Source organism: Varanus komodoensis, unplaced genomic scaffold, assembly GCF_004798865.1.
Source record: "Varanus komodoensis strain SLA01 unplaced genomic scaffold, ASM479886v1 scaffold3, whole genome shotgun sequence".
Classification (NCBI taxonomy): Eukaryota; Metazoa; Chordata; class Lepidosauria; order Squamata; family Varanidae; genus Varanus; species Varanus komodoensis.
Genome location: NW_025335761.1, coordinates 21663970 through 21690145, shown reverse-complemented (window position 1 = coordinate 21690145; position 26176 = coordinate 21663970). Strand labels below are relative to the sequence as shown.

The 26176-nt window shown below is 40.4% G+C and overlaps 1 protein-coding gene and 1 long non-coding RNA gene across 2 annotated transcripts in view; both read left to right on the top strand.

Moving 5' to 3' along the window:
• The first annotated feature begins 4845 nt into the window (after positions 1 to 4845).
• On the top strand, positions 4846 to 6567 carry LOC123026778. The gene is made up of 3 exons (XR_006415382.1): positions 4846 to 5334; positions 5800 to 5874; positions 6375 to 6567. It is a non-coding gene; the product is annotated as an uncharacterized LOC123026778 (long non-coding RNA).
• A 1674-nt stretch (positions 6568 to 8241) lies between these two features.
• The window catches only part of IVD (isovaleryl-CoA dehydrogenase), a 31568-nt gene continuing 13633 nt past the window's right edge, over positions 8242 to 26176 (top strand). The window contains exons 1-6 of the mRNA XM_044436569.1: positions 8242 to 8413; positions 13357 to 13446; positions 17248 to 17299; positions 19062 to 19231; positions 23627 to 23720; positions 25301 to 25437. Of these exons, the coding sequence (XP_044292504.1) occupies positions 8270 to 8413; positions 13357 to 13446; positions 17248 to 17299; positions 19062 to 19231; positions 23627 to 23720; positions 25301 to 25437 (687 nt within the window). The 5' untranslated portion in view covers positions 8242 to 8269. The remainder of the gene's footprint in view (positions 8414 to 13356; positions 13447 to 17247; positions 17300 to 19061; positions 19232 to 23626; positions 23721 to 25300; positions 25438 to 26176) is intronic.

Sequence of the window (26176 nt, the reverse complement as noted above, 5' to 3'; positions counted from 1 at the left end):
TTTATACTTGTGCCTTCTTTGCAGATACGAAGCCACATCCAAAAAAGCAAGATCTGGACAAAATAGTTGACCTGCAGCCCGTAAAAGATCCAGTTTGTACTGCTGGAGTAAATGTTCCTGTGTGCACAAATCAAAGGTAAAGTGTATCTTTTCTATTGAGAGCATCTACAGAGACTCTATTCAATGTCCCACCAATATCTGGCCAGCACTTGGTTGAGATGTTGAAAAGAATCTTCTCCATGGTCATATCTGAACTTCCTACCAAGGGAGGTCCAACTCACTGCCCTATTTGATGGCCTTCCACTGCTGTTCAGGTATATTTGGCCTGCACTACTGTTGGTTTTAGCCTCCCATATATGTTGGCTGAAGTATTGTATCTGTGTCTCTTCTTTGCCTGTTAGTACCCTTTCACTGTTTATCTTATACCTCATTGTTGGTTTTAAGCATGGGCTGATTTGTAAGTTGCTTTGAGCATTTCTTTTAGTGGAAAGCTGGAGTAAAATAGTTGTAAGAAGCAGAATTCACAACCCTCAACAAATCTCACTCTTACATGTGAATGCAATAGTTAGATCCATTTATTATGTTTTCATATTCCTCCATAGCTGAAGATCTCTGGACAGTTTTTGACAATTTAAACAATAAAATACAGTATAAAAATTTAAATAGTTAAAACAACAATATAAAATAAAAGTGAATCCTAGAGTAAAATCTGGCAGCAGTAAAAAGATTAAAAATGCAATGCAGAATTTAAAATGGAGTGAAACTAAAATTCCTGGAGGAGTTCCTGGGAAAATAAGAACTTAACCCAGTGTGAGCCTCTAGGAAGTTCATTCCATAGGCAGGGTGCCACAGCAGAAATGGACATCTTCCCAGTAGCCACCCAATTAACCTCCCTTGCCAGGGACTCTATCAGAAAGACCACTGAAGATGATCTTAGGGTTCTGGGAGATAAATTTGGGAGGAGACCATCCTTCAGGTAACCTGGCTATGAGCTATAATTTTACAAAAATAAGATGCTGACTGAATCAAGTTGCTGATTTAAAAAAAAGATCCTTGAGTTGGTATTGAATATATATTTATTCCATCATATTAAGGCTCATGAAGTCAGCTAAGAAAACTGCACTGCCACCACCTAAGAATGCAGTGACAACAACTTCACGAACGTGAGTGTTGCAAGGAAAACATGGTACCTCCTTTCTGCATTTTCCTTCTCCTTCCCTTTTTACATCAAGACTCCTTACATTATTGGTATAATTAGATTAAGTTATTAAAACAGTTTTATTTAAACAATATTTTAATAATGTTTAATATTAACTATAGGTTTTAATTTGCAGCCGGAATGAATCGAGTTTTTTAATTTGTATAATCTGTATTTTTTGTACTATGTTTGGTTGTTTATGTAAGCCATCCCGAGGCGTTAAGCGATGGGACGGCATACAAAAACTCTAAATAAAAAAATAAAATTTGAAACTATCATACATATATATCATAGCTTCTGTAGGCAGACTGTTTTATAGCTAAAATTACACAACTATTTAAGTACATTATGCAAAACACCACATATCCAGAATTTTATGGCTCTGTCAGATTGGTACTGCCAGTGTCCAGGTAATTCAGACTAGATATTTACTGTCAGTGTACACAGCAACTCCCATAATAGCAGTTAGTCACTGGGTGGGTTTACACAGCACACTAATCCATGGTATTGGCTTTTGAATACTGTGGTGTCCTAAAATGTGAATGTAGCTGCACTAATAAACCATGGTTTGTTGATCATATAGAACCTAGGAAAGAGAATTTGCGGCTTATTTTGGGGTTATGAATGCTAAGTTGCTTAAACCATGAGCTGTTATTTTGTACACTCAGAAACATGGGTCAAATGTGGCTTCTTTCAACAGGCTCCAGAAAGTGGCAGGCAAGGTAGTCAAAAAATCAAGCCACTCGGCATGCCAGTGCAACAATGCTGAAAGACATTTAGGATACAGGGAGATAGCTAGTGAAGGAGGAGGGAATCAGCTCAGGGACTGAGAACTCTTACTTTGTTTGATCATCTGCCAGGTAAATTCTGGGCAAGGCAACAAGCCATGGTTTAACATTATGTACAAACCAGGACACTGATGGCATTAGTCCGTCAGATGGTTGGGCTTCTTGATTAGGACCCAATTGTTTGTATACAATGTTTGTTTAACTTAAGTCCCATTTGTTTAGTGTGTCTACTCTTAGACCAGCATTGCAGAGAATAACTTAAGCCACAATTGCCTTACTTTCTTCTCTTTCTCTCCTCTTTCTGTTCTTGGCCTGAATGTTAAAAGCAGAAAACCCACTGCCCATGATGCATCACTAACATGTTTGATCCTATTGCCCTGTGAACAGATTCAGATGGGAGGCAGAGCTCAGGAGCAAGAACAAGGTCTTGAATACCGTTAAATTTGACTTGAATGTTAAGTTGGCGCGAATGCAGGTATGGAGCAAACCTGACTTGGGTCATCATAAGATCCGTCCTGAGCAGCATGCTGTGCTTTTCAAGACCATAAACCAGAGCTAATTCCAGATGGAGAGCTCCTAGTACTAACAGTCAAAAGACATTGTACAGCCGTTCTGTCTTTCATTATTTATTTATTTAGAAAATTTCTATGCCGCCCCATTCGCCGAAGCCTCAGGGTGGCTCACAAAACATTAAAATATAATACATTATACATTACATTATATAATGGATCCATTTCAGTCAGGGTTTCAGAACTAAAACAGTCACTTTTTGCAGTGGTCTTTTTGAGGGAGTATGGTCCCATTGATTCCCTGACCTTATGATGGCTTTTGACATCATCAACCATGGTATCCTTCGGGAGATACTTTCTGAGTTGGCTGTGGATGGTGGAGCTCTATAGTGGTTTGTCTTTAGGCCCAGTTCAAAGTGTTGATGTTAATGTATAAAATCATTAATGGCTTGAGACCTTAGTTATTTGAAGGAGCGCCTCTTCCTGTGTATTCCTACCCAAGGTAGTCCTTGGAGCCCCTTCTCTGAGTGCCCTTGCCTATGAAGGTGTGTTGCATGCCCATTAAATGAGCCTTTTAAGTAATGGTCTCCCAGTTAGGAAATACCTACCCAAAGAAATTTGCCTAGTGCCTACTTGGTTATCTTTTCAGTGCAAGACAAAGAGGGTTTTAATATTCCCTTGTGTTTGTGTTTCTGCTGCTGTTTTTTTCCCTTGTGGTACTTGCTCTAGTCTGTTGCTTTTATTTGCTTTTAATTGATTGCTCTTAATTTTTGATAAATATAATTTATATGGATATTACTTGTGTTTTATTATATATAATCCAGAACACTATTAGCTATAAAGGGCAGAGTTATCTTATGTCCCTCTAGAACCCCTGCCCCCACCACAGCCAGTGCAGAAAGAACCATGCTGAGGGCTTCTCCAAGTCTGGAAAAGCAATCTTGGAAACAGGGTTTAGGGGGCATTCTGGGGGGATGGGGAGCAGAAGAGACCAGAGGTACCAAGATACTACTTCAGTCTTCTTCTCTTCTGAAGTACTGCAGTTAGATCGCTGAAACTAGCCATCTAGCTGCTTTGTAGAGTGCGGAGGTTACCTATTATTCTTGCCCTGTATAGGGTGCCTGTAATCTTCCAAGTTCAGTGGATTCAGGGAGCCCCATTTGATTGCGCCCTTATATAATCTTCAGAATGAAAGTGCTCCCACAACACTGCAAGATCAAAGCCACATGATGTGCATCTACACATTGGTCCACACACTACTTCTCAAAGCTGTGAGGTTATTTAAATGTGTTACGAGCTTTAATCAGTTTCAAAATGACCACCAAAGAAATCAGTTTGCAGAAATATAATTAATGATTGCTTGTATTAGAAAAGTCATCCCATGTCCCTTACCAAATGGGGACTTGCCTCCCTGTATTGTACAGATTTGTTTCCCTCCCCACTAGGAAAAGGAGCTTCTTTGTATTGTTTACAAATGATTGAAAGCCAAATATATAGTTATTCTTCTTTGATGTGACCAGCTATTTGATCTCTGTACTTGCAGAAGGATATGAAGGATATGAAGGAGCAATGTGATAGCTTGGAGAAAGAAAACCAGAAGCTGAAGAAATTTCAGGAAAGCTGCATATTGTTCCTGGAAAGCAGAAATTGTGACCCAGGTAAATATTCCTGCCTGTTCTCATGTCCTCCAGTGCATGTGCCTCATACTTCCATTTATGATTTTGTTTTCCTCCACCAACTTCTCCCTAGACTTGTAAATGGAATTGTAACTCTTCAGATGCTAGTTTCTGAAATAACTTGAGCTGTTTACAGTGTATGAATTTTGCAATGCATAAACTCACATGGATGGAAGAAAGTAGCAATGTTTGGTTGATCAAGAATCCTGATTGCATGGAATGCCTACAAGTGTACACTTGTAGGTACCCCTTTGCAGGGATCCCACTTGATGTATGGTGCATATTTGGGGCAGGATGTTGTGACACTGAGAGCTGCAGATGGTCCCATTTCCCGTGTGCCTTAGCGTATGTATGGAGGAATGTACAAAAAGTGGTATGAGCTGGATTTCAGCAGAGGTTCAAAGACATATTAAATATTAGAGTTACCATGTTGTATGTATGTTTATCTATCTATTGCATTTCTGTGCTCCCCACAGCCAAAGCTCTCTGGGCAGTTGACACAGTCCATTAAAAGCGATGATAAAAATACTGTGTACATATCATAAAATAAGAAAAAAACTAAAAAGTTTTAAACAGCAAAAAAATAATGAAAACAGACAGCAGCAAGAAATAACAAAAAGTGGTGGGGAAAAAGACTCTGCAAAACACCTGGTGAATGCTCTCAAGCCTCTGGGTGGGCAAATAAGTTGTTAAAAACCACGATCTTAAGCTGGTGCCAAAAAGACGACAGATTTGGCACCAGCTGGGCCACCACAGTGGAACCACTGGTCAATTTAGCCCGGGATTACCAGTTGACAGGCAGCAACTTTCTGAGGTGTAGCACAAAAGTATTTGCTGTTCCTTTTTCTGGAGAGGGTGGGAATTGAATCTTCCCATGTAAAGCATGTGCTTTCTTGCTGAGCTGCAGTCCATCTGCACAAGATCACACTCTTGAGTTATAAGATGCTACTCCATATCTGATGCTTACAAATGACATGTGACACAGCAACCCTGCAGCTGTCTGTTTTTTAAATGTGTGGCACTGGAAGCCATGCTTCTCGTCAGTTGAGGGGATAATGCTGGGAACTGGCTCTGAAATGTAACAAATCAATTAAAAATAAGTTACAGGGGAAGATATTTGGAAAGAAGAAGAGGAGAACAAGAAGATACAGGCTGAAATAGCAGTGAGTGAACTGGTTTCTTTTTTCTGAGGACGTAGGTAACCTGAACCCAGGACTGGTCCAAGATGTTTTTTCTTCCCAAAGCAAAAGACAAGACAGTTAATTTCATTACATTTAGAGAAGCTGCCTGGACTGGCAGTTAAGGCTGCCTTCAACATAAATGGACAGCAGCCCCTGCTGCTCTTGAGGGTAGCAGACTAGTTTAGACTGCCTGGCACCCAACCTCTGCCCGTCCCCACCCCTTGTTCCACCTCCCACCTGTTGCCTGAAGCAGCTGTTGTGGTCTGTCTGATGGTGGGGCTTTCTCTGCCTAATCCCATTCACCCCCTGCAAAACCTACCTGCTCATTCCTGCCGAGCATGTTTTGTAAATTAGTCATAAGTGTCTGATAACTGAGGAGCTGTATTTTGAAGAGCTCAGACTCTGGACTAAAATTTGACAAAACCGGTGCTCTGTTTTTCCTCTCAGGTCTTGTCAGAGCAGCTTAATGCTGATCTTGAACTGTTCAGCCAAATGGCTAAAAAGCAAATGGAAAATCTTCAGGTAAAACTGGAACTGGTTACCTTCCCTCTTCATTGATACCAAGAAACAACATTCTAAAGTCTTAACATTGTCCCCCAAATCTTCAGTCATGCATCTTCATGGCAACACCATACACAGTACCCTCTTCTGAAGGTCATTGGGTGGTGGGGTGCCTACCTACCTGCTACTGCTACATAGCTTGGAAAAGCTTGGACATAAAGCTTACAATTTCCATACACAAGCCTCTGATTTATTTTGCAAGAAAGGAAAGGTCTGTGCCAGCCTTCCTCAAGCTCATGCAATCCAGATTTTTTGAGTAAATGTCCCAGCATTCCTGAACACTGGCCAAGCAGGATGAGGATGTCCAAAGTATTTGAAGAGTACCAGGTTAGGAAGCTAGCCTGTGCTATTTGGCCCCATGAAAGCAAGCCACTTTTGAAAGTGTCCTTATATCTCCTGACTCAAAACATAAGTTATTTTTTTTAAGTAGCATAATAGCTACAACTTTTCTTTTTCTATAGAGCATGCAGACTAAATGGAAGCAAGTAGAAGAGGAGCAAGACCACTTCTTAGAACAGCAGCAGTCTGTTCAAAAAGAAATGGAAGATCTGTTTGCAATACTGGATCAAGAAGATAATCTCTTGAATTCCTCATAGAAAGGACTGGGACTTTCGTGCTGCTTTCTTTCCATATGGAACTAAAATGTATCTGTTACTATTTGAGTGACCTGACCTTTTTTGTGGGGGGAGGGGATTAAAAATAGGGCTTGTTCTGCATCTGATTTAATAGAGTTGAAATATTTCCTATCTCTTAAATTTCAGGACTCTTATTTCCTTTTTATAGAGCACAATTGCCAAAGCTTTCTTTAAAGGCTTTATCTAAACCATTTCTGTATTTTGTTAAATACATCTGGTGCTAATGTTTATCTGTAGGATAGTCCTCTGAAACTGCAGGCTTGAATGGTTTTATGTCCACTAGCTGAATAATTATATAATTACACTTGTGCATACACTTCCTGGCTGGACTACTGCCTGTAAATCAGGCTACAGCAAAGTCAGGAGCATTTATATGCTGTTCACCTAGCATTTTTAAGGGAGTGCAACCCCAGCATGGATCAGTGTCACACCCAATGTCAGGATCTGCTGTTTTTTGCAACTTACAAAGTCTCTGTCTTTCCCAGTTTAAACTTTGGCTTGTTCTCTTCCCCTTTCTCAGTACCTAACATGTATACACATTTGTTCAGGAGTTTCACCATCCTTGGTTTTAGAGGTTTAAAAGAGACGCAGATCAGTTTGATGTCAGTATAATGGTTATAACAAAGCCCACATCTCTTCTTGGTGCCTTTATACAGATGTTGATGGGCATGGGGGTTTGGGGAGGAAGAAAAGAGATCAAATGGATGCCTGTCCTGTTTGCTACAAGAAAAAAGACCATACTCACCCTTTTCAGAGCTGGCACTGGAATCAACATGTCCTTGGGCTGCAGTTCTCTGCATGCTGCTCTGTAAGCGGGTTTCCTTTGAATACCATAGGGTTTGATTCTGTTATACAGATATTCTATACAGATATGTATAGGATTGTACTGTTAACCTGGTTCTGTTGTCATAAGGAGCAGTGCTTTCAACCCAAGGGCACTGGGTTTATCTTTCCTTTCTGAAACCTTTGATCAAACTTCTTGTGCATGGGCAAGTCATCTGGTACATTTTACTCTGCTACATATAGCAGAAATGAGTAAAGCCCATTAAATTCTCCATCCAGACTCTAAAATCATTATCAGACCTTCAGGAGTCCCTGTCAAAGGAAGCGAGGTAGGTGACTCCTAAGATGACGTTTTCCTCTGTGCTACTCCAGTTCTGAGCTTCCCAGGGAGGCTCCAGTGCCACACGAAGACCTTATTTTCGCAGAAGCCTAAGCCTTTCTGTCCGTTTTAAATTTCTTGCTGGATTTTAAATTTGTATTGCTTCTGGATTTTTCCTGACCTTCATTGCATGCTTATACTCCTTGTTTTTAACTTGTGAACCGCCCAGACAGCCGGGGGCAGGGGGTGGCATCGAAAAGTAAGTAATTCATATGCACAACAAAGCTTCATAAGGTAAAATATGAAACTAGCGAAAAGGAACGGCAGAAGGTAGAGAAGCAACGAGGATCCCGGGGAACGCTTTCAACGCCTGTCATAGCGCAAACTGCAGCTTGCTCCTCGATACCGGACACCTCGCTACTGCACAGCAAAGCTTTCCTGAAAAGCCTGGCGCCTGGAGGGAGGCGGTGGCCTTGCTGCGATTGGCTGCTCTGCCCTCATTTCTGAAGCGCCCACTGGACGGTCATCCACCCGCCCTCCCGCGCTGATTGGCGGAGAGTAGCTGCGCGAGCTTGTCCCGTCTCCGTCGCGGTGGCCGCCGAGCCGTGGCGAGAGCGAGATGGCGGCTTCTACTCTGGCGAAGAACGCGGTGTCCGCCTGGACCCGACGGCGCTTCTTGGGCCGAGTGTGGCAGCCGCGCCGAGGAAGCGCTATAGTCCCCGTGGACGATACGGTGAATGGGCTGAACGAGCAGCAACAGCAGGTACAACGGGCCGAGCCCTGGTCGCATGGAAAAGAAAGTCGCCTGGCTGGGCCCTTTGCTTGCTTCGTGCAGCCCTCGCCGTGCGCTTCTGAGGTGGGCTGCTTGCGCTGTCCCACCTCCTTTGAGCGCTCGGACGGCAGGGGCCCCGTCTCAAGCCCCCTTCTCAGGAGCTGTTGTGAATGTCAATACTCGGCCGTGCAACATATGGAGTAGTAATCACAAAGACGCGGAAAAAGAGTTCGTAATTTGGAGATTGACCCTTGTGTCCTGAAAAAGTCATATCCCATATCGGTTAGGGAAGGGCACGAGAATAAAGCCGCCAGTGTCTTCCCATATCTGTGGCGCGACCCCGCTTGGGATGTCCCGTGCGGTACTTGTCGCTTCACCTCAGAAAGGATATCGTACAGTTGGAAAAGGCACAGAAGAGAGAAATCAACATGATCAAGGGGCTTTTTAGCTTAAAAATGAAAAGCAAGGAAGTGACAATATAGAGGTGTATTCAGTTAGGCTTAGTGTATAGAAAATGCATAGGGTTGTTGTTGGCGACTGTTAGAATCTACAGTCACCATCATGCCATGAACCTGAGTACTGAGAGATTCAGATCAGATAAAGGGATGCACTTCTGCATACAGGACAAACTGGGATTTGCTGCCACCAGTTGAAATGAGGGCAGCTAACTTGGATGACTTTACAAGGGTATTATCCTCCATTAACTTATGTAAGGCAGCCTTCCAAATGTTTTGGACTTCAAGTTCTGTCAAGCATGGGCAGTGGTTAGGAATGCAGGCAGTTGCATTGCAAAACAATTAGGAGGCACCTGGTTTGGGAAGGCTTGTCTATGGCTATCAGTAGCCACTAGTCTAAACAGCTATGTATTTCCTTCAGTGCCAAAGCAATGTGCTTGTGAATGCCAGTTATTGGGGAATGTGTGGAGGAGAGTGCTGTTGTGTCTATGCCTTGCTTATGATGTCTACAGTCATCAGGTTGGCTGCTGTGCTGGACCAGATAGGTTTTTTAATCTTACCCAGAATGGCTATTCTTATGACTGCTGTTGAGCTGCTACAGAATGCCTTCCCCTCTCCTTAACTCTGAATCACCATAGCATATTTCTGAGATAGTGGTGGTAAGGTTTCTGAATCTGAGGGTAACCTGTGGATAGGCTTGGAACCATTTTATGTATGCACACTCACACTCTCCATAGATGTTCATCAGTTTACTGTTGTCCTTTCTTTAAAAAGCAAAAGGAAAAGGCCACCCACAACAGTTCCATAGGCTTAAAACAGACTGGTATACCTTTAGAACAAATAAGTGTAGCACCTAGGTGAAAGACATTTTTTTCAGCATTTTATTTTGCTTAATTTTCCTGCAGGTACAAATTTATGCATATCATTTCTATTAATTCAGATTAGCTGCCATTTTTTAGCCTTTATTTACAGTCACTAATGCAAGTAAACACCTGAACTTCTCCAATAAATATACTGAAAAAGTGATAACATTCCATTATTTTATCCCTCTTTGTAGCCAACAATTGCCAAAGCAAATGTGATAGTGGTTGGGTTTTTCCCTCTTATAAAATGCATTCATGCAGATGGAATTTAATCCTTCCCCTCTTGTAGGGTTCTTTCTAAATCTAAAGGGCTGACCTGTAACAACAAATAATCAAACAGATTAAATCAAACAGTTTGATTAAATAATCAAACAGTTTGATTAAATAATCAAACTGGACACAGAACCACTGATTGGTTCCAAATTGAGAAAGGAGTTCAGCAAGGCCATATACTGTCGCCCTGCCTGTTTAACTTATATGCAGAGCACATCATGAGAAAGGCAGGGCTAGATGAATCACAAGCTGGAATTAAGATTGCCAGGAGAAATATCAACAACCTCAGATATGCAGATGATACCACTCTAATGGCAGAAAGTGAAGAGGAACTAAAGAGCCTCTTGATGTGGGTGAAGGAGGAAAGCGCAAAAGTTGGCTTGAAACTCAACATTAAGAAAACTAAGATCATGGCATCTGGTCCTCTCACTTCCTTGCAAATAGATGGGGAAGAAATGGAGGTAGTGACAGATTTTATTTTCCTGGGCTCCAAGATCACCACAGATGGAGACTGCAGCCAAGAAATTAAAAGACGCTTGCTCCTTGGGAGGAAAGCTATGGCAAATCTAGACAGCATACTAAAAAGCAGAGATATCACCCTTCTGGCAAACGTTTGTATAGTCAAGGCTATGGTTTTCCCAGTTGCAATGTGTGGCTGTGAAAGCTGGACCATAAGGAAGGCTGAGTGCCAAAGAATTGTGGTGCTGGTGAAGATTCCTGCGAGTCCCTTGGACTGCAGGGAGCTCAAACCAGTCAGTCTTAGAGGAGATCAACCCTGACTGCTCTTTAGAAGGTCAGATAGTGAAGATGAAACTCACCTAATGAGAAGGAAGGACTGCCTGGAGAAGAGCCTAATGCTGGGAACAACTGGGGGCAAAAGAAGAAGGAGATGGCAGAGAATGAGGTGACTAGATGGAGTTACTGAAGCAGTCGGTGTGAGCTTAAGTGGACTCTGGAGGATGTTGGAGGACAGGAAGGCCTGGAGGAATGTTGTCCATGGAGGCACAATGCAACTAACAATAACAAAGCAGAAATGGGGTCTGAGCCACAACACACTAACAATGCATTTGAGCCCACAATTATCAGAACCCAGTTGTAACATTTGTAAAGTAGAAGTAGGTTGCTTGATTTGGTTTATCTAGCTGGATTGGACATGACATTTGTAAATTTTGTAACCATGAGAATGTGTAACTATGTTGTGGTGCATATTCTGAGGTTAATCATTTCATAGAGTCTGATGTTATTTGAAATGCAAATAGGAATATGTGAAGGGTTTTAAAAGAATACCTGTATTAAAATTGCTGGAAATTGTTGAAATATTGCTAACCTGTCTGCCTTAAAAAAAGTGAGAAAACTTTTAAAAGTTTAATGACAAATAATAGCTTGATACTTAGATGAAAGTGCTATTTTTAGAGTATTAGGACTTGAAATCTTCAAATATAAAAATGATTTGGAAATATTTCCTGCTAAAATATTAATACTTCTGGATATTAAAGTCACAATCTTATGCATGTTTGGACAGAAAAAAGTCCTATAACTTGCATCATTTCCCAGCCAACCATTCTATCTGGGGAATGCTAGGAGTTCTAGGACTTCTTTTGGTCTAAACATGTATAGAATTGTATCATTACTGGTCCTCTTATAATAACAAGAAAATATGTATGATTGTAAGCTTTCATATTTTATGATGAAAATGAAAAGTGGGTCCATGTATTTTCCCATACTAATTCTTATTAACACAAAACTAAGACTCAAACCTCAACTGAAAACAATTTTTAGTATATGTTATGTTTGAAGTGTATTAATCTTCTATAAATAGTTAACTGGTTACCAAAGACTTCATACATTTTACAACCCTAACATTCAGCAAAGTCCCAACTTTGTAACAACACTGCATCTTCAGCCATGAGTTCTGTATACTGTGTCTCCTGAAAAATAAGAACAGGTCTTATATTAATTTTTGCTCCAAAAGATGCGTTTGGGCTTATTTTCAGGTGATATCTTATTTTTTCTTATGAAAGCTGTAAGATTCCTTCCCCAAGAGTGCTCCATGATTCCTTTCTTGTACTTTACAAATAGCTCTTTCTTTTTGTACTCATCTTGTCTGGGGTCAAAATATTACTCCCTTTAAATCAAGTGTTAATTGATGACTTACGAGACAAGAGTGGCAACACACAAGTGCATTAAGTACGTCTGTTACAACACACAACATATTGAATTATGAAACACGTCTGTTTGTTATCAAGTGCACGTGTTATTTGTGCATTGTGTCTGTATGCCGACTGGTCATTTGGCAATAAATCTCGAGTTCATCTGTTTACATAGGCGTTTGTTTACCTCTTGTCCAAAGGCGCCCACTTGGCGCCCAATTAAGTACAAATACTTAATTATAATTTATATTATCATTTATTTTAAGTATTAATGTCAATAATATTATTTCTATTTAATAATATATTAATATTATTTTATAATTCAATACATCAGTCGTGTGTTGCAATGGATGGACTAAATGTATCTATCCGGCTGACAGTCTTAACTGGGACTTATTTTTGGGGTAGGGCTTATACTATGAGCATCCTGAAAAATCATGCTAGGGCTTATTTTCCAGTTAGGTCTTATTTTCAGGGAAATACAGTAGCTATCCTTGGACTGGCTTTGTAATATTTTTGCTGGATACCTTTAAAAGAAGGGTGGACAACATATGGCCCTCTGGATGTTTTGACCTGTAACTCTCCTCAGTGTCCATACTGGCTAGGACTGAAGAAAGTTATAAGCCAAAACACCTGGAGGGCCATAAAATGTCCAATATGTTAGATTGATTTCTTTCTTGTACTTTATAATATTCATCATTGACATTACAGGAGCAGCTGGATGTTAGTGTGAACTTTTTAAAGTTTTTGATATTTTATTTATTTATTTATTTATTAAAACATTTCTATGCCGCCCCTTGCCGTAGCCTCGGGGCGGCTCACAACATAATAAAATACACAATAAATTAAAACAATAACAATTAAAATATATACATTGGAAATTGTTGTTAGTCATGAAGTCGCGTCCAACCCATCGCGACCCCATGGACAATATTAAAAGCTGGTTAAAACCAATTTGAAAACAGCTGCAATTATATATTTACTTTGCACTGGACATACTTTGTCAGTAACTTGGTAGGTGTCTGGTCATCACAGCATGAAGTAGCTATATTGATAATAATTAGCGATTTGAGTATTTCGTAGTTGGCTTTAGATGTCAAAGAAAAGTTCTGCTAGGAAAAGTGTGTGATAGCATATGAAGGGAAGAAATTAGAAACTGTAGTTTATAATATATTTTATCCTGTTTCTAACAGCTCAGGCAGACTTTGATCAAATTCTGTCAGGAGCACTTGGCTCCAAAGGCCCAAGAAATTGATCAGCAGAATGAATTCAAAGGTATGAGGGTAAGTGCTTTTGCTATTTTCCATAGTTTGCTATAAACCATGGATTTGTGGAGTACTTATACATAAATTTAAAATACAAAAAATAAAGGATTTGAGAGCATTATGACATGCCTGTTAGAGAGATCAAAGCTAACTAAATGCATGGGGAGCATCTGTTTCATCAAAACCAAAATAAGAATCTTTGGAATTTCTTTCTCATTGAATACTTTCAAAGATTTCTGTTCCTGTTACATGTGGGACTTCTTTTTAGCACCTAAATGTTTTCTTGGAACCTTCTGCTGGCTGTGAAGAGTTGCCTGTTAACAATCTTGGGCTTCTAGGACATGGAATTTAATACATTCTATCTAATAGTACCTGTAAATTTGATGAGCAAGAGGCATTTTTATGGAATGTGCTGTTTCTCAGTGTTGCCTTTTATAAGCCTTGCAGTGCTTTGAAAGCTCATATCTTCAAGAGCTTTGGGCATCTTCTTTATTGCACAGAGAATTGCTTTAAAATGTTTACAACAGCCTTTTACGAAACCGATTTTGGACACTGTAGGCATGTGTAATTGAATTATATAGTATTATTGATCAGGGAAGCTTGGAACAGTAACCAGTTCCCAACCGTACGTAAAGTATCATTGGTTACTAATACAGATAATACTATTTATTTCATGGAGGTACAATTTGCAGCCCTTCAAGCATACAAAATAACTTTTTCACTTAGGTACCTGTGTAAATAAGCCTGAAAAAGTTACTAGCCTACCCAATTTTTTATTAGTCTTTTGAGGCCTAATAGAGGAGGCAGCCAAGATCACCCCTCTACCAGTAGCTTGCTGAATTGGTATGCTAGTTTTGGAATGGAGGGCTTCTGTTTTCTGACAGCCCACTTTTTCTCTCTGTTGACTGCAAAAGGGGGACAAAGTCCAACTCCATCTCTTCTCCAACCTACTCATTTGGCTGCATGTAATTCCATGCACTTAACTTGAAAGCAGTTTTTCATCAGCTGTGCCTTCCAGCTGAGTTCTTAAATACAAGACTGCAGGGAAGACTCTTTAACAAAAGTATTGTCCTATTATTGTCAAAATATAGGCAGTTGAAGAAGTTATAATAAATTCAAGCTACTGCAGAATATAGTTCATTCTTTTACGCTTGATTAAAAGGTTGACTTTTAACTGCATTGTCAGCAAAAGGATTTGCCATTTTGCTCCTGTATTGCAGCAATGTAACATGCTAGCTGTGGGCTGGGAGAGGAATACAAATGTTGTCATCGTTGTCGTCATCATCATCCTGCCCTTAACTTAAAGCGTGACCACATTTCTCATTTTTCTGACCTCTTTTTAAACTTAGCCTTCTACCAACCCTCTTGGAGTCATCTCTTCAGCAGAATTTAGGCTTAGAGCTACATGCCTGGTAACAGCAACTCTATGTCATCCCCCCCCCCCCCGCCTCCGGAAGGAATCCTCCTAAAAGCATGGAGCTTTAACTTCTAGAGATGAGGAGCTCCACAGAGCAGCCAGGAGGAACCTGGGCCCTTGTAGAGATGGCTTCAAATCCAATCCCACAAGATTTGAGGAACTCTACCAGTTAAGCAGAGCCAACGCCCTAGTCCCTGAGAACAGAGGTATCTGAAGTAGTAGACTAGAACAGAAGAACCCACATGTGGAGTGCCAGTTTAGAAATGGATGCTGCTCATGAATATGCGGCTCCTTGTGCAGGTCATGTCTCATGAGGACAACTTCACAGAAGCCTCTAATGTGATGCAGCTAATTCCTGAGTGGCACTTTGGAGGTTCCAGCACGTAAGATGTCATGGTGTCCTATCAGGTGCTGAAACAACAGCTTACTTCAATTCCTAGTCTCAAAACTGTGCTTCCTTTGACCTTTGGACTGATATCATGCATAAGTAACCTAGGACTGTCTTTGTCACTCTTATTGCTAGTATCTAGTCTAACAGTCTGCTTTGTGAACTCTCTGTCTTTGATGTTGGAGAAACTTCATCATACCACTTGCCTGCTCCTTGACCAAGCTGGATTTGAGGGTTATCAGATTGGGCCCTTATACCATATCCAAGCTCAACCTCATGTAAACAGAATGTGTGGATTATGCATGGCATTCCAGGAAGACTAGGATAGACCCCAAATTATTCCATGAAAGCAGCAGCCAGGCAGGAAGAAAAACTGGTGTAAATGTTCTTCTCTGCAGCTTCCATAGGTAACACAGTAGTTCTGATGGTGGTGGTGGCAGTAGTAGTAGTATGTGCATGGAAGAAAGGTATCGTTGGTTATTCTTTTTACAATTTCCTCTTCCTCTCTGGAACTTCATGCGTCTCCCCAGCACCTTCAGACGGAGTTGGCCCACAATTTAAGAGGCAGTGCCTTGCATCCTGCTTTGCATCGTAGTGCTTATCCTGCTCCTAGAACAACCTGGCTGAAGTCCTCTGATTCCAGCCAGGGCAAAGAGCAATGCAGTGCTGTTAACTATACAGGATGTTCTTTTTATTTCAGAAGGCAGCAACAATAGGGATAAGTATCCATGGTTCTTTATAGCTGTAAAAAGAATGCTGCATTGGTGATAAGGGAAGGTTCAGTTTGCAGTTTACCTGCTTACAAGAATAGGGCTTGGTCCTTTCCAAAGATAGGTAGGGTTTGCCAAATTGCTCTTTTGCTGCACTGTAAATCAAAGGAGAACCAAAGGGACAGTCCCAGGAGTTTTGGATTTCAACTTTCAGAAAACCTTGCCAGTATGACCAGTGGTCAGGAATGCTGGGATTTGAAATCCAAAACAACCAAAGATGTACTTTTCTGCCCACTGTAATTCCTTTGTGCAGCTGTAGTTAAACCAAGCTTGTCCTAGCTGTACACAAACAATGAAAGCAGATGGAACAATGGCAAAACAATAGGCAGGTGAAAAAACTAGCTTTGTAGAAGGAGATGGTATCCTTTATTCCAGATATGTGCTGAAATTAAGCTCTTGTCTGGAAAAGTGGCCTTTCTAATAAAATCAAGGCAAAAGGTCTATATAAATGTACTTGAATGAAGACTGAGTAAAACAGATGATGTGACAGCAAATAAGCCTTGGAAAATGAGTCTACACTAGTTATTACTAGAACATACAAAGTTTTACTTTCTCTCTGCATGCAGATTAGCTATTTGTTGTCTTAAAAGCTTTGGAAAAAGAAAAGGCAGCCCTCTAAAGCATCCCCACCTCATTACCTGTGGTAAGTTTAAGGGGTGTAACAATTTCTGCATGAAGCATCAGCAAGGGTGTAATTTTGTAGACACTTTATACACAATAACCTTCTGACGCAGAGGCTCCAGTCTGTTAGCTGGAGGTGTAATGCAAACTTCAAGTCTTGGCTAGTGGGTATCACCTCATGGAAAATGTAGCTATATAAACATTCTTCATATCTTGTGAGCTAATGATTGCATGCATAGCAATTTTACAGTGCTGGCATTAGACTTGCACCAGAATTCTGTCAAGTGAGACTCCAGAAGAACCACAGGGCTTGTAATTTAAGCAAAACAGTTCATGTGTTAATTTATTCTGGGTTATGTTGTTCATTATCTTGAAGAAAAAAGGTGGGTAGCTGCAGCCAGAATTGCAAGGAAGTAGTATAAAACAAGTTAGTTGTTTAAAAAATGAAAGATTAAATGGATATGAAGCTGGCTTTAACCTTCTAATTCACAGTAGATTCCAAGGCAATCATTATTTCATCAGTCCTTTCCTTGCACGGCAACTAAGTTGATGCAGTAAAAATTATTTGCATGCTGTCATCACAGACCAGAACCTTATTAATAGCTTTGTTCTGTTCTTTGAAGGAGTTCTGGAAGAAGCTGGGGGACCTAGGTGTTCTGGGAATAACTGCTCCAGGTAAGCATATATTCATCCTGTCTCAGCTCTTGACAGCATGTCCAATTGGTACTTTTTACAAGGTGGAAATAGCTGTTACAGCTATATACACCTGCAGTAAAACAAAATAAAACAGGACAGTTGGAGTAGTTATACAGTAGTTATTTGTGATTAGTTGGTCTTGGTCAGATATCTAGAACCTCTTTCAACCCAGGGGCTGACTTCCATTTTGAAGAAGCTTTCAAGGGTTGCATTCCAGTGGTGTGTGGTGTCAAAGGCAAAAGGGATGAGGCCAAAACCTAAAACTACTGGCAAACATTATTTCAAGGCTCTTTGAAACAGAAACTAACCCATAGTCCCTATTTTGTACATAACATCCTGTAATCCAGTAAACCATGATGAATCAATTAGGCATAATCAGGAGAAGAGCTGAAAATGAAACTGCCAAGATGTACTTCACTTATGCAGTTCTATGGTGTGATCACTCTTAGAATATTGTGTACAGCTCTAGTCACCAAAGGATATTGTAAAGTTGGGAAAAGTGCAAAAAAAGTGGAACTAAAATGATGAACTGGCTGAAGCTACTCCCTTATGAGCAAAGGTTACAGCATCTGGGATTGTTTAGGTTAGAAAAAAGGGAGACTTGATAGAGGTATGCATAATTATGTATTGTGTGGAGAAAGTGGGTGCGGAGATGGTTTTCCCCTCTCTTGTCATAAAAGAATCCATGCTGATTGGTAGGAGAATCAGGCCAGCTTAATGGAATTACTTCTTCATATAGTACTTAGTCAGTTCATGGAATTTATTCCCACTGGATGTTGTGGAGACCACCAATTTGGATGGCTTTAAAAGGGGGTTGAACAAGTTCATGTATGAGAAGGCTATCAACAGCTACTACTCTGTACTACTCAGCTATATGCTGCTTCCTGTATCACAGGCAATATACCTATGCACATCACTTGCTGAGGAATGTGGGTGGGAGGATGCTATTGCACTCGTTTTCTATTTGTGGACTTCCTGTGGGCATCTGGTTGGCCATTGTGTGAACAGAATGCTGGACTAGATGGATCCATCACTCTTCTCTAGTTTTTATGGTTTGATATATGCGGATCAGGTCATTATATCTGTAGCTCATCTAAGTATATTCTTTATATATGGAAAATACACTGCGATTACATGATCCACTGGCCTTGTTTGTGCATAATGACAACCCAGTCTATCAATTTAATTATAGATTGTTGTTGAATCGTTAATTATATTTATGTGTAAACCCTGCACTATGGTTTAACTATAGGTTGTTAGGCAGCCCAAGAAGCTCCTAGTTTGTTATTGGGCTGTGAACTCTGGCTTCTTCATATTCAAGGACCCATAGTTAAACCAAAATGTAAATTTCACATATAATGACAAGCCACAATTCAATGGCAATCTGTACTTGACTTTGCACCGATTTGTTATGTGCAAACTAGGTCACAGAAATCAATGTGTTTACTTTAAGTATGAGAAAAGTCTGGGTCCAAACCATTTTCTGTATGAATATTTACTTTATGTAAGAAATTTTGCATAGTCTTTTCACCTGTGCTACAAACTAGATGTGTGTGCCACAGCATAGTACAGTGGGTTCTTGTGGGATGTACCCTTGTGTAGATGTAAGAAAAAATGTTCTTATGTGCATCATAAATTTGTAATTCTAGTTCTGTGTATGTAAGAAAAAATGTCCTTAGGTACATCATAACTTTTAATTCTAGTTATCAGTACTATACTCTCTCCCCTCTTTTCTTACCAGCTGAATATGGTGGATCTGCAATGGGATATCTGGATCATGTATTGGTGGTGGAAGAAATGTCTCGAGTTTCAGCAGCTGTTGCACTAAGCTATGGTGCTCACTCCAATCTTTGTATTAATCAGTTAGTGAGGAATGCTAGTGAAGCCCAGAAAGAGAAATATCTCCCCAAGGTATGTAGAAGTATGGATAACAAGAGAACAAGAAGAATGAAGAGTAACAGTTTAATTAAAAGTATATTTTATGTGCTGTGAGAATAAAATTAAATTGGATACTTTCCCTCAGTCATTCTATTTAAAATTGCAGAATGGGATTTTTAAAATATTCGCATATGAAAAATGCATTTTTAAAAAATTCTGAAGATGTTTTAAAACTGTCTTGTTTGATTTATTGCTATAAATAATGCAAACACAGCTTCTTTGAGGGTGACAGAGAAAACAGACAGCAATTGGTCTAACATTCACATGTGCACTGCAGTCCTAAACAGTGTTGACTTGAAAATCCCAATGAACTCACAGTGGGACTTCCTCCTCAATTTAGATGAGGAGGAAAGGTGTGACAGTTTTGTATTAATTTGCCTGGAATTAACCTGATGAGCTCTGTAGTGCTTACCTCTGAGTAGAAATGTACAGGATTTCACTGTTGCTGAACTACACTATGATATATGTCTTCCCTCTCACATGTAGGAGAGGAACACCTGGAAGTGCTGGATTCCTCTGCCTTCTTCATGGTTTCTGTGCATCATACATTTCATGTTGTTTCTCATTGTGACAAACTTAGTGCTTTTCTGCCTAATCTTGGAAGCTAAGCAGGATTAGAACCCTGGATGGGACACGGAAGTCCTGCATTGAGCAGAGGGTTGGACCCACTGGCCTTCTAGGCTTCTTCCATCTGTATGATTCTATGAGTCACATGGAGTCACTAAGTATTGAGACTGTTTTTTATCTTTCACCAGAAGCAGAAGCCAATATTATATCAATTGTAAAGTATCAGGTACACTTCAATCCCCTGTAGTGGGTCCTAGTTTGCTTTATTGCAAATTGAACCCTCCACTGTTTTCTGAAGTGCACTCCACACAAGGATATTTGCAAGCTTGCTTTATAGTTTTGTGTCCTGTTCTGGCTAGCCTGTTATAGCCTTCTCCAGCTCTGTAGCTAGATGTGCTGTGTTATGATGCCTATCTTTCCCTGGCCAACATGGGGCATGATTAGGGATGATGAGAATTTATTTATTATTTAAAACTTTTATATGTCGTCACCACATGCCTCAGCATCTCGGGACGGCTCACAACGTACAATTAAAAACAATAAACAGTAACAAAATCCATATATAAAAACAAAAAACAAAGGAGCAATGGTTTTAAAAATATTAATTTTTAAAATAGCAATTAAATAAAAAGGTTTTAACATGGTGCCGAAAAGAATATAAACTCAGCACCAGGCACCCCTTTCCAGGGAGTGCATTCCATAATCTGTAGAATTGTAGATGGACACAGCTGAAGGACATCAGGTTAGGGAAAGCCAGTGTACAGTATGGCAAAGGAAGAAGAGGAAACACTTGCCAACCATAGGATGCTTCCATAGGATGAAAATGCTCCCAAAGGTCCTGGTCCCATCCCCTGTTATACTAGTCCTTAAAAAAAAATAAAGAAATTGCAAAGCTACTTCAGCCTCTCAGTAATGTTCTGTTACTCAGCAATATTTTCCCTTTCTTGTATGATGCATTCTATTAGGAAAGGATTTTTTTCTCTAAAATATTTAAGGTTCAGAATTGGTGTACAGTAAGAAGGAAAAGTAATGCACAATAACATCAGATTTTTTTTTAAAAAGGCAGTGGTAGCTACTGTGCTTTAACAGTTGCTCATTAAATGTTGCACAGCAACTAGATGGGGAAAGTCGCATACACTGTTTTGTATGTATGTATGTATGTATTTATTTATTTGGAACACTTATATGCCGTCCCATTCGCAAAAGCCTCGGGGCAGCTTCCAATACAAATAAATAACTGTACAAATACATAAAATCTTGAGACATCCCGGCATAAATATAAAATCAATAAATTTAACAATTAAAATAACGTTTAAATAAAAAGGTCTTGTCCTGGTGCCGAAAAACAAATAACGACGGTGCCAGGCGGACCTCTCTGGGGAGTTCTTAGAACTGGAGCAATTGTGGCTGGAGAACTAGATACTCTATGGCTATTGTCTCTTCTTCATAGCAGTGGTGACTCAAACAGGGCCCACTCCCCAGGCCCTAAATCAGACTTCCCCAACTCGGTACCCTGTAGTTGCTTTGGACTACAATTCCCAGCTTCCTCAGGATTGGCTAGGAAATGCTAGGAGTTGTAGCATAACACATCTGCAGGACAACAGATTAGGGAAGTCTGCTTAGATTTCATAGAATCATGGAATAGTAGGCTTGGAAGGGGCCATGAAGGGGTTTTCCCCCTTGAGAATAACCCTTACCTTAAGGAACCAATCTCTTCAGCATTAAGCTAATCTGTAGTTTCTAGTGCTTTACAGCCAGTGTCAGGGACTGAAACAGTGGGTGGGGTGATAACATAGGTATCTGCTTCCTGAGCTTAGATCAGAAGTGCTGGACTTCAGCTTCCATCACCCCAGCCAGCCCAACTACTGACCAAGCTGTCTGGGATCATGGGGGTTGTACAACTATCAGGCTATCCATGCTAAATTGGAGCAAGTGTGGAGTAGCATTGTTGAAGAAGTCACACTCATTATGCATTGGCAAAGATTGTTCACAGCTTTTGTGACTTGCCTTTGGCAGAGCTTGGATAGGGTAGTTGGCTGTGGGGACAGCTTTCTCCCACCTCACTAATATGTTCCAGATGGGCCTTGGAGGTGATTAGCTGCACTTTAACAATCTACATTGCAAATTCCACAGCCTCCTGGACTATATGAACCATAGTCTCCTGAGCTTATGAGTCAGCCCCATCTTTGTGCATCATGGACATTTCACATCACTGAAGATGGCAGTGATTATTTAAGTGTCACTGAAAGTAAATATCTTCTGTACAGTTTCTGTGTAGTGCCGTTAAGTTGATCACCTAGTTTGGTGCAGGGTATAATTATTATCCTTCCAATTTAAATCAGCCTTCTCCAAGTCAGTGCAGTCCAGATGTGTTGGGTGACATTTCTATCATTCCCAGTCAACTTGGCTGTTAGCTGAGATGATGGGAGTTGCCATCTAACACATGGAGGTCACCAGGTTGCTCGGTGGTAGACAATGACTTTCAGAATTCTATAAACAACAACCTTGTATTTAGTGTGTCAGAGATGGTGATTCAGGTGATTCATTTTTCTTGGCTATCTTCTGTCCTGTGTTTGGTGCTAATCAGATTACAGAGTGCCATAAGTGTTAAATTTCTTATTCGCTTTTTTGGCTTTTGAATGGAGGGGTGCTATAGTGATTGAGTATTGGACTGGGCTTTAGGAGACCATGTCCTCACTTGGCCATGAAGTTCACTGGGTGACTTTTGGCGAGTCACAAACTCTCAGCTTAACCTATCTCACAGGGTTGTTGTGAGGATAAAATGGAGAGAAGAACCGCATAAGCTGCCTTGGGTTCCTTGCAAAAGGAAAAAGGGTGGGATATAAATAATAAAATAAAGACGGTGAAGTCTCCTACCTTTTCATATATGAAGCAAATCCTTGTTATACTATATTCCCATGGTTCAAACAATCATAACTGTTTTCACAACAAAGTTGTTAAACAGATTTGGGTGAACCTTGGCTGGTCTGACTCTTAGTTACCTGAAACAGACACCAGTGTTCAGTAGTTTACAAGGCATCTTGCTATATAGAGAGATCTGATCTGAGATCACAAGACAGTTTTAATTAGTTGGCTATTACCTTGCGGGTGATTACATATGTAATCTGTCTCTTCCATATTGTACCATATAAATTTGAAAAGAGACTAACCTAGATGTGACAGAGTAGAGAGGAGAAGAGACAAAGAAAAAAGGGACAGGAGGAAATGAATTGCGGAGGGAGGCTACTGTGCCAGAGAATGGCATAAGGGAGCACAGAGGGAGGGTGACCATCTGCTGTTCCATTACAAGGGTTGAGGGGTGTTGCCGCTTTAGCTTATTGCCTAATATTTTGGCATCATTTTCCATGATCATTTTCCATTTGGCATCTGCAGATCCCCCCCCCCCCCCCCCAGTGATCTGGCCTTTTCCCAAGTGTTCCTGAACTGTCTGCCCCTTCTGGTCAACCATTTTCAAAGGCCATGACAGCACAGGGACTTAGAGAGATGTCTATGGCTGCTAGCTTGGTACTCTTGGCAGGAGACAAATTCAACCAAAGCATGAGCTTTGCTCATTTCCCATTTCCTTGTAGAAATGCAATTACTTGATTTTGTGCCATTTTAAAAAATATTTGCACCAGTAAATCTGCTTCGAAAATTCTGCCAAAGGTAACATCTGTACTTACAGCTCCTCCGTTGTATGAAATATTTCCAGGTTTATTGTGATTTTTAAGGCAAAGAAAAGGAATGATTGAAGTAATATCTATTTCTTTTGCATTTCTCCCATCACTTATGTCTCCCCAGCTGATCAGTGGAGAGCATATTGGAGCACTAGCAATGAGTGAAGCCAATGCAGGTTCGGATGTTGTCTCCATGAAGCTGAGGGCAGAAAGAAAAGGTAAATGCTGTTGTGTGTGTGATGGAGAAACAGTTATAAAAACCAACAGCAGTCTTTGAATGTTGCATTTAAAATGTTGAAATTATCTGTATGCTATGTTGCATCCAGGTATTACCAACACAATTACTAAAGTGTCTCTGTCTCTCAACCAGAGCAAGGATTTGAAAGGGGTAAGGTGTATGTCAGCAGAAGAGACTTACAGTTTCCAAGGAAGATGGAATCACCTGTTATAATCTGTAGCTCTTTGTGTCAGTGCAATCCAGTTGGGATCTGTACTGGGTCTTTGCATCCCATTTCTATATTTCACTGCCAGTTGCAATTATAGCTTTAAGTCTAGATCAGTGTTCTCTAGCCTGACAGCTTATCATACTGTCTGTACTGAAGCTGTTGGGAGTTACTCTACCCTTGCATAACCCACTGGCTTGTTCTAGTGTTAAGCAAACCATGGTAGGTAGCAATGATCAATTGAACCAGGTTGGTTTGTGTGGCAGTGGAAGGAGTGATAACCAGTTCGCCATGTCTTTTTAATAATAACTTATACTTGCTTTATAAGTCTATTATCTCAAGTTGTAAGTAACACCCCCACTGGGATTGCTGAAGGGCAGGAGTGGGGAACACAGGCTTCTGACTGTGTTAGGGTGAGTTACCTTAGGGAAAATAATAAAATCTAATTTTAAATTATGCATGCCATAATTTCATAGTACCTGGGAAACACTGACCTGTGGGTCTGTCATCCTCTTTTCTGAATCTTCGTATGGGATCACCTGCTCCCATATGTACCTACCCAGACCCTGAGGTCACTTTTGGGAGCCCTCCCCCAGGCACTCTGTCCAAAGGAAGTGACATGGGTGGCTACCAGGAAGAGGGCCTTTTCAGTTGTGGCACTCTGGTTTTGGAATGAACTGTTCAAAGAGGTGTTTCTGGAGCCTACTACTTTTCAGCGCCAAGTGAAGATGTTTTTATTTTCCCAATATTTTAACAGTTCAACTTTTAAACTTTGTTTTTATATATTCAATTTTATTCTGTACTGCTGCTGTGCTTCTATGTTGAATCATAGCAATTGCAATTGCTATTATGGTTTTATTCTTTTAAATTAATGTTTGAGTGTGTTTTTAATGTTTGTTTAATTTTAACTTTTGTTAACTTCCCAGAGGGCTTCAGCTGTTGAGCAGTATAAATATGAAACAAAGAAAGAAACAAATAAGGCTAATCTATATGTTAGGAGTGGGAGAAATATCTGGTTTGCAATCTATTATAGCTCACAGAGGTTCCTCTTCTGGCTTGTAGATCCTCCTTGGAGTCTTGCAGATGGCACGGCTTTGCTACCATGTATTAATTTTTGTGGGAGAATGCACTCTCTTCATTTCATGAGAACTGACTGGTTGTAGAAGGAGCCCACTACAGAGCCAAACTGTGTAGTACCTGTATTTTTAATAGCAGAAATGGAAGCAATCACACATCCAGAACTTTTAGGATTTGAAATTGTGGAAATCTCAGTTGTCTTATACTGTCTAGTAAGAGTTTAGTCCTGGGTGTTTCTATTTTTCTGAGAAGTAACCAATTCCATCCTTCCTTTTTAGGGGATCATTTTGTTTTGAATGGGAACAAATTTTGGATTACCAATGGGCCAGATGCTGATGTTCTCATTGTTTATGCTAAAACAGATCCAAATACTGTCCCAGCTTCTCAGGGAATAACAGCATTCATTGTGGAGAAGGTAGGTTTATGGAGCAGTGATGTAACCTGTCTTTGTCCCTGCTTAATAAGGATATTTTCCAGATGGCATCTTATCAGCTGGGGATGAGAACTTGTTCTGTGAGAGAAGCCATGCTTTTTTCCTTCTCCATTGCTTGTACCTGAAGCATGGATTCAGGCTTCAGCACAGCTTAGTGAAGCTGGGAATGTTGCCAAAATAAAGATGAGACACAGAGGATAAGGCTTGTTATGTCAAAGGTCCGCCATGCTGTTCTGTGGCTTGTCTTGCACAGGATGCTAAAAAAGCCTGGCATTCTCTGAGAGCTCTGGACAAGGGTTTTAGCCTTGATAATGAGACCTTGCTGAGGAGGGGTTTCCCTAAGGCTAACTGCAGAGATGGCAAGGTTGGGCATTTGCCAGGACCCCCAAACCAGCAAAGAAATACTTTATTTCTAGAAAGGCAGAAGAGTGCAGCTTGAGTTAATTTGGAAATAGCACACTCTGAGTTCTTTTCCAAACTCTTGGAAGTTCAGGGACTTGTTCAACTTAATGGGTCAAATACACTTGAACCAATCTGCAGGCCCATTCATGTGTTTTTATTTCAAGTGAGTTGTTTCATCCTGTGCCTTCTTGTCCTCTGCACTGTCATGTAATACACTTGCTAAGAGTTAGCTTGGTAGATCAAGCCAGCTCATATGATGCATGTTCTATTTCCAGAGTGGCAAGCTAGATGTCCCTGAGAACTTCCAACCATAGCAATC